Source organism: Hetaerina americana, unplaced genomic scaffold (genome assembly GCF_022747635.1).
Source record: "Hetaerina americana unplaced genomic scaffold, ioHetAmer1.1.p SCAF_2, whole genome shotgun sequence".
In the NCBI taxonomy this organism is placed as follows: domain Eukaryota; kingdom Metazoa; phylum Arthropoda; class Insecta; order Odonata; family Calopterygidae; genus Hetaerina; species Hetaerina americana.
Window position 1 is genome coordinate 88,772,098 of NW_027286763.1, and position 12,060 is coordinate 88,784,157.

Sequence of the window (12,060 nt, forward strand, 5' to 3'; positions counted from 1 at the left end):
ATGTAAATATTACAATGCAACAATTTCAGAGGGTAAAAGTTATTAGCCTTGACAAGGATTCGAACCCGAATCCCTGGAGTCAGGTCAAGTTCTTTTGCCAGTTAAGCTATCGAGGCATCCTCTTACACTTCGAGACTTTAGGGGCTTTAAATGAACAAGATGTATGACATTGTATGTACAGTATTTCATCACAACATCTTGTTCGTTAAAGACCTCAAAATCTTGGAGTGTAAGAGGATGCCTTGGTAGCTTAACTGGCAAAAGCACTCGGGCATAGAGGTATTTGGGTTCAAATCCCGGTCAAAGCAAACAATTTTTACAATCTGAAAGTTTTGCATTGTAATGCACATTTAGTGGATCACTCCATTAAAAATTACTGTCGTGGCATCTTTGCAGTTTATTGGAATTCAATTGTTAATTGATTTTCAAGTTTTATATTATTATATCATTTTAATTTACAATATCTGTAAAATATGCATGCAGATTAATCTTTTTCATCCTCCATGTAAGTGATGATAATGGCATTTTTATCATTTCAGGTTTGAATCTAAACTTCCTATAATATTTCGAAATGCTCATGAAGCACATAGAGCTTTGGACTCACGCTTGAAGGCGGAAGGATTCAGAATGAGAGTTGCTCAGTTATTTCGAGCATGGGAGGAATGGGCTATTTATCCAAAAGATTACCTTATACGTTTGCAGAATGCTTTCCTGGGACTAATTAATCCAGTAAGATTGAAGCTATAAACATTTTTTCTTGCTTTCAGTCTCGACTCAACCAATCCTCAAACCTTGTTTTTCTTAATCATATAATTATATGTGCAATAATAGTGACATTTTCTCATCTGAGATAAGGTCAGGCCTGGGAATTATATTAGTTTATATGCATGTATAATGCAAAGTTTCAGAGATCTTTCCAATCAGATACTTTTGTTATTTTTTAAGTTAAAGGTTCCAAATTAATTACTTGCATTGCCTAGACTAGATAAAACAGTAATTAACTTCAGTAAGCAGTTATTCTCTAAAATAGCAATAGCCAAGATATTATACCATTTAAGCAGGTGAGATTTTTTTTACTGGGATCTGTGGAAAAACTATTATGTTACCTCAAAGTATCTCAATTTGTGACTTTGTCATTTGAATCATGATTACTTTTCTTATCTCATGACTAAGTTGATTTTTACAAAATGAAAATGGAAGCTCTCAGTTGTGAGTTATAATAGGCCATGTGTAATTTGATAAGTGTTCTAGTTTCAGTACCTAAGTGTGTCACAGTACCAAGCAAGCCTAACTATTATCAGAGGACACATTCTCTTGTATCATTTCTAAGTAAAAATTCCTTTTTAGTGTGTCAATGACAAGTACGGAGAAGAGGGAGAAGAAGAGGGTGGAGCAGAGAGTAGGGATGGGGAGAAGGGCAGGGAGGGTGAGGGTGGGGTTAGAGTGGGGGATGAGGATGGGCAGCCAGAGGAGGAGGAAGAGGAGGATGATGAGCTGGATGGAATTCCACTTGAGGGGGCGGAGGGTGGAGGAATGGACGAAGACCTAGATGGTGTCCCCTTGGATGGAGCCGCTCTACTCAAAGGGGCAGCAGCCATGATGACAAAGAAAAAACGCCGGCAACCCAAACCAATACGTGGCAACCATGAAGATGATGATATGGGCAAGCACAATATGGATGATGACCTGGATGGCATTCCAAGTTAGTACCTTGCATAGTTATCTCCAATTGGTGGCTTGGCTTACTATATTCACGTTAAGCTTACCATGTCCTTAAACTTTTGAGGTATCCTTCAATCTTAACATCTTTCCGTACAAATGATTAATGGGTAGGGTGTGACTTTATTGAGACTGGAAATAAATTATTTATGGCCTATTAGTGTCAGTAAGTTTTAAAATGTGTCATATTTATTTGTGATTATTTGATACAGTTGATATATTGCATCATACATCTTAAATTTAATTTTTATCAACATAGTTGTTTACAAATCACTGGGGAAAATAGTTAAGGTGGCAATTTATATTATAATGTATATTAAAACAATATGATTATATTAACACACCTCCGCATCTACTTACCGATTATACATTATTTTGTGATGCCTGACTCCTATGCTGCTGGTAAACTGCCTACCAAATTTACTGAGGCAAAATTTGCATCAATCATCATTAACATAAATAAGGTGAATGGAAGGGTGACAGTACCTGTTAGGCTTTTGCACTTCCTACCTTATTTTCAAGAGCCCTTTCCAGTCTCTTCTCCGCCTGCAGCCTTAAAATTTCAAGGACTTGTTCATAAACAACTTATTAGAACAGCAGCGTTTAAGCCTTATGCTTCTCAGTCTTCTTAACATATTTTTCTTTCTATGCTACCAGTTGATTGAATGCTCTCATATGGCAGAATATTTTTGGAAAGATCAGTGGGTTATTGTTCATTTTTGGTTCTTGGATCTATCTTGCAAGCATCAATGCCCCACTTTTTGTCAAGACTGCAGGAAATAGATTATTGAAAGGAAGTAGCGAAGAGCAACAGTACTCACCCTCATGAAGAGAGTTTTGCAATTTATGTAAGTCTGGCAATATAGTTACAACTCCTGAGATGGCAATTCTAGAACTGCAACATTTCATTTGTAATTGTTATCCCTTGGAAACAATAACTCATTTCAGTGCATTTAGATGAAATAAATGACATGTAATGAATAATATTTGATCCTTAGATCATAAATTTAACTACAACATGAAAGATGTGTTCCAAAGCGATACACTATGAGGGGATATTGCAAACTTTAAATTATTGCTAAAAAATAATCTAGTTACAATCTTAATTTTTTTGTTATTCTTTAGACTACTCTAAATAGTCACCATCCAGAGTTGTACATTTTTTGACCCAGTGTTTCTTGACCTTTTGAAGGCTATAATTGTGGAACTCAGAATATGACATTAAAAACCATTGCTCTACCTTTTGACATCATTTGTGCTCATTAAATGAAGAACACAATGTATTTTTCCACTGTTCTATATTTTCATACTACTAGTTTCAAAGCTTAGGCATCATCATCTGGTACCTGATTTTGAGTTTTAAGAATAAGAAAAGGTAGCTTTGGGTGAGATTGGGAGGCTAGGGTTGATGGTGCAAGATTTCAAAGCCACGTTACTTTGATACCTCAACCATACCTCGAGATGAGTGAGTAGGTGTATTGTCAGCAAGAAGATAGATGCCTTTGGTGATCATACCGTGCCGTTTCTTTTTCAGAGCACTGCGCAATTTGTTAAGCAGTGTGCAGTAATAGGCACCTGTGATGGTCTGACCATTCTTCAGTTAGTCTGTTAAGATGACTCCACAACAGTTCCAAAAAACAGATAGTATGACCTTCCCTTCAGACTTATGCACCTTAGCCTTCTTGGGGGAGCATAAGTTGCTGTGCTTCCATTCCTTGCTCATCTCTGTGGTGTCTAGATCATATTGTTAGATCCAAGATTCGTCCATTTCTAACAGGTGACCAAAAAAACCTATTCGTCTTGCTCAAAAAGATTCAATATCTACCTTGACAGGTCACACCATGTTTCCTTCCGAAAAGGAGTCAGTAGTTGTGGAACTCATTGTGCTGACACCTTTGACATGTGCAGTTCTTTGTGAATAATTTTCTATGTACTACCGTGGCTAAGATCAGTCTTATTCATGATCATTTGGATGGTTGCTCTTAGGTCTACTAGGATGTAGTCTCCTACTTTTTAACTGTGGCAGCATCGAATAATTTTCTATGTACTGCCATGGCTAAGATCAGTCTTATTCATGATCATTTGGATGGTTGCTCTTCGGTCTACTAGGATATAGTCTTCTACTTGTTCACTGTGGCAGCATCATTTGAGATTGTTGGTCTTCTGCTTCTTAGATTATCAGTGAGGGAAATTTGGCCAGTTTAAAAGTTCCTTTTTACCTCACCACTGTGTCATATGACAGTCTATCATTCCATAAACGTCATATCATCATGAATCAGCCGGGCAATGTAACCTTTCAAATGAAGGAATTAAATCACACTGCGAGCCTCTTGTCTTCTCCATACTGCGAGTTATTTCTATCTATAGCATCTTGAAACAAATAAATGAACATTAAGAGCTGTAATTTACAACATTATGTATGCCTTGTACATAAGGATTAATAAATATGCAAAATAAATGTTTTCCGGATATCTTGGTTATTTCTTATTAATAATTACTTAAAATTGATATTTTAGTGCAGTTTTTGCAATGTAAAATAATATTTCATCCAATTCTATTTTCGCTTATTTGTTTTAAAATCATAGGTTGATATGTTAACTGTCATGATTATTAAACATTCAATAACTATGTTACTCTAGATTTTTTCATTTAAAATGTTATTTTCCAACAAAACCCATAAAAATAATATAATGTTTTTAAACAATTGAAATATTCTGTTATGGAACCTACAATTAAAACTTGTTATTTTTGATTTATTTCATTACAATTGTTTAATGCATTATTAAGGTAATTCCATTTACACTTTCAGTATCTGGAATTTCGCTATCAACAGTAGTGATTGTTGATCCAACAAAGTTCAATAGAACTCAGCCTGCAAAAATAAAATGGTTACAGATTTAATCAATTTATTTTTAGATGATAGTGAATTATATGATTAGATTTATAATTCTATTGATTAGAAAGATCCTGCTTCCCTAACCCATGGTTGATAATGCTTGCAAATTTTTGTCATAGTGGATGATGACTTGGATGGAAAGCCAATGGAGGATCCAGATGAAGGTGATCCGGAGAGAGGGATAGCCATGCCTGCTGGCTTTGTACCTTCTCGCTGGGAAACAGTAGACCCTCGTCAGGTGGAGGCTCAGGCAATGACAACATCCAAGTGGGATTTGCTTGACCAGGAAATGGAGGATGCAGGCGAAAGCAATGGGGGTGGAGAGGAAAATGGAACAGGAGAGGATGATGGTGATGCAAAAAGCTCAACACCATCAGTGATGGCCATTTCAAGTGCTGATGCAGCAGATGAGGGTAGCGGGACCAAAGGAGATGAGAGCAATGATGGAGTGCCAATGGTAGAGGAAGACTCTCAGGAGGCTGAGGGTGTTGAGTATCAGTCATACGAGAACAGGTAATTGGTCATAACTCTTTGCCACATAAAATTGAGAATTTGCTGGAAGTGAGTAACGTGAGGAACTTTTATTTTCATTTCTGAGGCTATCCTCAATTCCTGGATTTAGTAATTAAAATTAGTCTGGTTTTTCACACTTATCACATTTTTTTCTTAAAGTGCAATCTAACTGAGAATTTTGAAAAACAAAAAGCCCTGGGTGTAGGTGCAGGTGGGGTTCAAATTATTCATGGCTTCAAACAAATTGTTTATTTTTGCATGCTAGCTTTTGTCCACCAAATGATAGGCTGAATGCAATAACTGCACTTTTTTTCAAAGGAAAAGGGGTGGATGTAAAAAGTTTTACACGAGTTTCTTTGAGTGGGAGGTTTTTAATGAAGTGTTGATGGAATGAATATTGAGTGAAAGGGCTGTTTTGTATTTCTATGAAATTGAAACTCTTAAAATAGTAAAGAAAGTGAAACGGTAAACGAGCGTTGATATGATGGGTTTGAAATAAAATGCTGTGTGAGACAAGGGTGTATATTATTTCCTTGGGGTTTCATAGTTTTAAGGATACGTCTGTGAGAGATAGATGAAAAGATATTGTAGTCATAAAGATAGTTAATGTGCCCTCCTTAAAAAAATTACAACACATATTTTTTATCATAAATCATGTTCATCTTTTCATCTATCTTGAAATGAAGCAACCAGGAATGCAAACTCAATTTAAAAAAAAAGAAATTGGATAAATAGTTAGTAATTTATGATACCGTATTCCTTGTTACTAGGAAGCTGTTTAGAGACATTTTTTTGGCCAACACTTCAAAATTTTGTAAAAATGTAACTCTGCAATGTCAAACAAGAGTAGAATCATCATCCTCCAGATGAGACCCATCTTGTCACAGTAAAAAATGTTCTGCGTCCAGTAATCCTCAGAATCTATGAGCGTCTTGATGTCACCAATGAAGATGCTGCTTTTGTGTGGAAGTTTGCTTCTTCACCTTGCCTCACATTGCCATGTGCCATGTGAAATCTTGAGTAGGAGGGTCCAAGACATGAGTCCATTATATTCATAGTAAAACACAAACCTTAGTCCTTGGGTCATGCTTTTTTGAGGTTGCATCATCATTGTTTGAGGAGGGTCCAAGACATGAGTCATTGATTCATGGTAAAGAACCCTCCTTATCTTAATCTTCGAGGTTTGCTTATGTTTCTAGAAGCATATTGCTGATGTTTTCCCTGATGACACAGGGTTCTCTTACAACAGATGCCTTCCCTTTAGTTGGACGAACGGTTTGCCGGCTAGTAGTCGCTCATTCTGAAAGAATTTCACCTCCTCACAATGAATAAGTATGCCAAAGAATTAGAAAGCAGTGATGATGAATTTTACATCGAAACAGATGAATTTATTGACCAATATAATAGTGACAAAAGTGAGTTATTTGAGAATGCATATGGAGATGATGAACCAGTGGCTGGTCCAAGTGAAACTAAGGAAAGGAAAACGTCCCTTGCTTCACCCAAAGATCAGGGTGAATGTACTGACAGTGACAGTGATGTTGAATTCATGCCAACAAAACGAAGCTGCACAATTGTTTATTCAAGTGATAGTGAAGGAGCATTGTGCATTCGGGCATAAGGCCTAGTGAAAGTAGTGTTCATAGTGGAAAACCAGAAAAAGATAAGTGGAATGCTGTATATGTGAATGAACATGAGCCTAGCAGAATCCCCTTCTCCACTGGTCAGTTATGTGTTGGACCTCAAGTTCCTTCTGGATGTGCCACACCAATAGAGTTTATTCAGTTGTTTTTTTACAGACACATTGATACAAAATATAACGGAAGAAACTAACGAGTATGCTAGGCATAAAATTAGCCAGAAAGAACCATTGCAGAGATCCACTTGGAATAATTGGAAAGATGTGACGATTGTGGAAATGAAGGCTTTTCTTGGCGTTATACTAAATATGGGTGTGTTGAATCACCATTACTTACAGAGTTATTGGTCAACGGATTTTGAGTCTCATATACTATTTTTTCGAGCTGTTTTCAAGAGAGAAAGGTTCTTGCAAATATTTTGGATGTTACACTTGAAAAATGATCTAAAGTCAAGTAAAGATTTGAGAACAAGAACTGAGAAAGTAAACTGCTTCTTGTCATACCTTGAAATGAAATTTAGGGAGAGATTCTGCCCTGGAAGGGAGATTTTTGTTGATTAGGCTGTTGTTGGTTTCTAGGGAAATTCACTTCACCACGTTTCACCACATTCACTTCATCATGTATAATCCTAAAAAGCCAACAAAATGGGGTATTTGTCTGTATGTCCTCTCAGGTTCCAAATGTGGTTACGTACATTCATTTGTCCCTTATTATGGTGGAATAATAACTGAAACATTGGTGAGACCTTATCTCCCTTTTACTAGCAGAATAGTTTTAGAACTGCATGAAAGATTGAAGAACTCAGTATCTGGTTCTCAAGGTTATCATTTCTTCACTGACAGGTATTGCACTAGTGTCACTCTTGCAAGGGAATTGCTAATGGAAAAAACACACTTGACAGGGACAATAATGCCCAATAGGAAAGATAATCCACCTGTGATCAAACATCCAAAGCTAAAGAAAGGAGAGACTGTGGCTTACAGGGATGAAAATGTAATGCTCCTTGCATGGAAAGACAAGAGGATAGTCACAATGCTCAGTACGTGGGACACTGCAGAGACTGAGTCCGTAGAAAGGAGAGTTTGTGGTGGTGGGAATGAAATAGTTTCCAAACACAAGGTTGTGACGAACTATACAAAATTTATGGCGGGAGAATGTAGCTGATCATTACACAAGCACGTACTGTTTCATGAGGAAAACTCTAAAATAGTGGCATAAATTGTTTTTCTGGGGGCTTGAGGTCAGTGTTGTAAATTCATATATATTGTACAAAGAATGCCAACAAAGAAAAAATGAAAAACCAATCTCGTATGTGAAATTTATTAGGTAACTAGTACACAATTTCGTTGGAGAATTCCGAGATGGTACACAGACTTCTAGGGTTAGATTACCATCCACAAACATAGAGCAACGTTTAGATGGAAAACTCCATATGATCACACCTCACCCTAACAAAAAACATAAAGATTGTGCGGTTTGCTCTGACCAAAAAATCAAAGGAGGAAGAAGAGAGACGATATATATCTGTGAGACGTGTGAATGTAAACCAGGTCTTCATTTTGGTGAATGCTTCCAAAAATATCATACCATGAAAAATTATAGAGTTTAAATTACGGTTCATCAATAAATTTATCAATAATTATGTAAAAAAATCCATATAAATAAGTTTGTATGACAAGAAACTCCCAGTTTTTCATTCTAGTGCCATGCTTAGTAAATTTGGGGTATTTAAAAAAATTAAATCCCGAGTAGACTAAGGCAATCAAGAAAAAAAGCACCCCAGTGCAAAGGGCTAATTATGCTCTTTGTCAAAAAATGGACATTGTCGATGTCAACCAATTGTGAGTGTGCTAGATCAGCCATGCCTACACCTTGTTTCAGTTTACGTTGATTTTACTTTACCTTTCTATTGTGTTTTTTCTCTTATATCTGCCTTTCTGTAGATTTGCCTTCTGGGCCATTTTTAAAACTGCACAAAATATTTTCAAACTTTGTACAAAATTATCACAAATAATATGTCGGAACAGAAATTTGGAAAAATGTGTGAACACTAGCAACTCTAAGATACTGGTGGAATGAGTGCTAAACACAAACAGAAGCAGCAGGTGCACAATCATACTGGAAATTCCCTTCTCCCTGTCACTTTTTATGTGAATAGTTGCCTGCTTAGGGGTTTAGTTTTCAGACCCAATAATTTTTCTCGTTATGCCGATTACTCACTATGCAAAGTGCTCATTAAATGAGGCCCCGCTGTATTTCAAAAGCAATGTTTGTGAAGGTAACAAAAATGATAGTATGCAAAAGTATACTCCTCCCCTCATTATTGTATAAAAACTTGAGTATGCCAGGATAAATGTAAATGTTGACAAGATTCAGTAAGTTTGGGCTACTTGAGGATTGTTTGTGGGAAAAATAAAAAAGATAGGTTGAGTAATAAATGAGTCGTAAAAGGATGTGAATTTGGTGGGCCAAAAATAGGAAAGTTCAAAATAATTGTAATGGTCATGTTGAGAGAATAGATCAAATCATCAGACATTAACAATAAACCTCTATATTATGTTGCTGCCATAACCAAAACAGAGTGTTTTTTTAATGGAGGTTTGTTGTTCCAGTAGTAAAGTATATTCAACATACATTGCAAAATGCACAATCTATTAATTATGCATTTTTTAATGTTTAAATATTCTCAGCAAACGTAATTTTCATTTTTTAGGTCATGTATGCCATCAAAAGTTATATTCAACATTAACCAGGTGTACAAGTATAAAATGTTTTTTTTTCAAAAAAAATTTGGAAGAATGGTAAAAAGAGCGTTATTCAAAGGATTCTCCATTGCTTGTTAGACATTTTTCCCACCTTTCCAGTAATTTGTGGAGATTACACTTGTAAAAATATTTCACTGTTGCCGCAAGCCATTCATGGAGCCATTTTTTCACAACTTTGTATGAACCAAATCGCTGCTCAGCAAGTGTGTGACCCATCAATTCAAATGAGTGGTAATCAGAAGGAGCCAAGTCTGATGAGTAAGCCGTATGGGGTAGAACTTCCCAGCTCAGTGCTTCCAACATGTCGTGAACTGGTTTTGCCCTGTGTAATGGAGCATTGTCATAAAGAAAAATGACCTTGTGTTGCCTCTTTTGGTGTTCTGGTCTTTTTTCATGCAGCAAACAGTTCAAATCAAACAATTGTTGTGGGTAGCGTTTAGTATTAACCGTTTTACCAGCTCGTAATAGACCTTACCCCTCTGGTCCCACCAAACAGGGTCTTTCAGCCAAAGTGATACAGTCTTGTGGTCGATGTGGGTTGAGGAAAAATTCATGGGTCTACCCATGAATTTTTATGCTTTGGATTCTTAAAATTTAGCCACTTTTCATCCCCAGTAACAATAATATCAAAAACTAATTCCTTTTGTATCGTTCAAAAGTTCTCATGTTTTTGACGAGAGGGGTGCACCTCTCCATCTCTTGTCGGTCAACTCATGTGGTACCCATCTGCTGGTCTTCTGTATCTTTCCTATTATTCAAAAGCGATTGGAAACAGCTTGTTACCAATGCTCAATTGCTCTACGAGTTTTTGTGTTTGTGAATCATATTCGTCCAACAAAGCTTGCAATTCCACATCTTTGTACCTTAAGGGGGTTTCCCTTGTTCCTTGTCTGCAATATCAAAGTCACCACTTTTGAAATTCTAAAACCATAGTTCACATTTATCTTGCAATGGTGTATGTTCACCATAAGCTTCTCGAAGTAATCAGTATAATTCAGCATCAGTTTTCTTGAAATGAAAACAATTAATGCTGTCCACGAATGCTCCGGTTTAAATTTTGACGTATTGAACCCAGCAACACAACACTATACAAACGCTTTCAATTTATCACTCATGCACGTCTGGCAATTGTTGATGGCAGAACAAAATGGTATAAGCGTCAAATCTTTATATCTACATATCTTTATATATTTTATCTATATAATTTCTTTATGTATTTTATCTTTATATATATATTGGTGCACCATCTGTTGTCTGAAATCCGCATTTCATACTTGTGTTCCTGCTATATTTAATTTCCATGTGGATATTTCAATTATCGCTGTAATTTACCCTGTAATAGCTTATTCCTCCACTTTGCCATTTCCAAATCAAGGGATTGAAGACAGTTGTAGTAGAAGTAATTACAAGTAGCCATCTTGTTTGTAAAAAGATGTATTTGGTTGTTTATATGTTTGTCATTAATGTAATGTTTTATTTTTTACATTCAATGTTATTTCTTTAGGGAAATGAATGAAGAGAGGCGTGCTAAACTTCGTGAAATAGAGCTGAAGGTGATGCAGTATCAGGATGAATTAGAAAGTTCACAGAGAAGTTTGAAAGGTGGTTGGACTGTTCAGCAGCAGGTTGAACATTACCGGCGAAAGTTATTACGAAAGGTAACATTTGGAATGTGATTGGGTTGCTCATATATTTCTAAATGATGTTCCAATTTAAGGACTCCATTTAAGGATTGCCACTTTAAGGGTTATTTTTCACAGATCAATGCTCCATATGAATCTTGGTTTAACAATTTGGTTAAAGCTTGTAAAAAAATTTCTTGAAATAATTATCTAACGAAACCCTGTAGGAAAATCAGGTAAATGTTGGGTATGGGAATCAAGGAAATGAGTGGCCACCATGTATACATATTTTTTGAGCTTCAGAGATTCTTCAGTTATTTATTAGTGGTAACAGAATCAATTTTGTTTGTCAAAACTTACTGTGTTGGATGGGTATGGAGGCAGGAAGAGGCATAACTGTGCATCCTGTGCATTAGCTACAAAGTAAAAAATTCACCAGGGTGCATTCATTATGGCAATGTGAGCTTTAGGCCAATATTATTTATTATCCTATCTGGAAATCTCTAAGGAATCTCCCTCATCAACGTTTTGGAGTTTCTGTGAAGTCGTCTTTGTCAAAAATTGATTGGAAAATTTTGATAAACAATATACGTGGAAAATATGGTTGTGATATAAATGGAGTCTCCTTTTTCATTCCTCGTGATTAATTTGATTGTATGCATTGGAAAGAAAATTGTTACGTTTTTATAAAGTTGGAATTTAAGTTTTACAATAACATAGATATATCATCAAGTGACTGGCAAAGGACAAATATTGACAAAGAAACATTGGTATGGGTTTATATTGATTGTATGATATTGATTAAAATAATGCATTGTTTATAGTTAATGACTTCTTTGTTGCATAGTAAAGCATTGCTTGACTTGTTCAAAAATATGTAATTCTCTGTGCTAATGATGCGAGGT

At 36.0% G+C, this 12,060-nt stretch overlaps 1 protein-coding gene across 1 annotated transcript in view; it reads left to right on the forward strand.

Moving 5' to 3' along the window:
• The window catches only part of LOC139688171 (U2 snRNP-associated SURP motif-containing protein), a 62,923-nt gene that overhangs the window by 47,143 nt on the left and 3,720 nt on the right, over nucleotides 1–12,060 (forward strand). Inside the window, exons 17-20 of the mRNA XM_071585598.1 lie at nucleotides 540–729; nucleotides 1,465–1,702; nucleotides 4,735–5,128; nucleotides 11,038–11,191. Coding sequence (XP_071441699.1) covers nucleotides 540–729; nucleotides 1,465–1,702; nucleotides 4,735–5,128; nucleotides 11,038–11,191 — 976 coding nt within the window. The remainder of the gene's footprint in view (nucleotides 1–539; nucleotides 730–1,464; nucleotides 1,703–4,734; nucleotides 5,129–11,037; nucleotides 11,192–12,060) is intronic.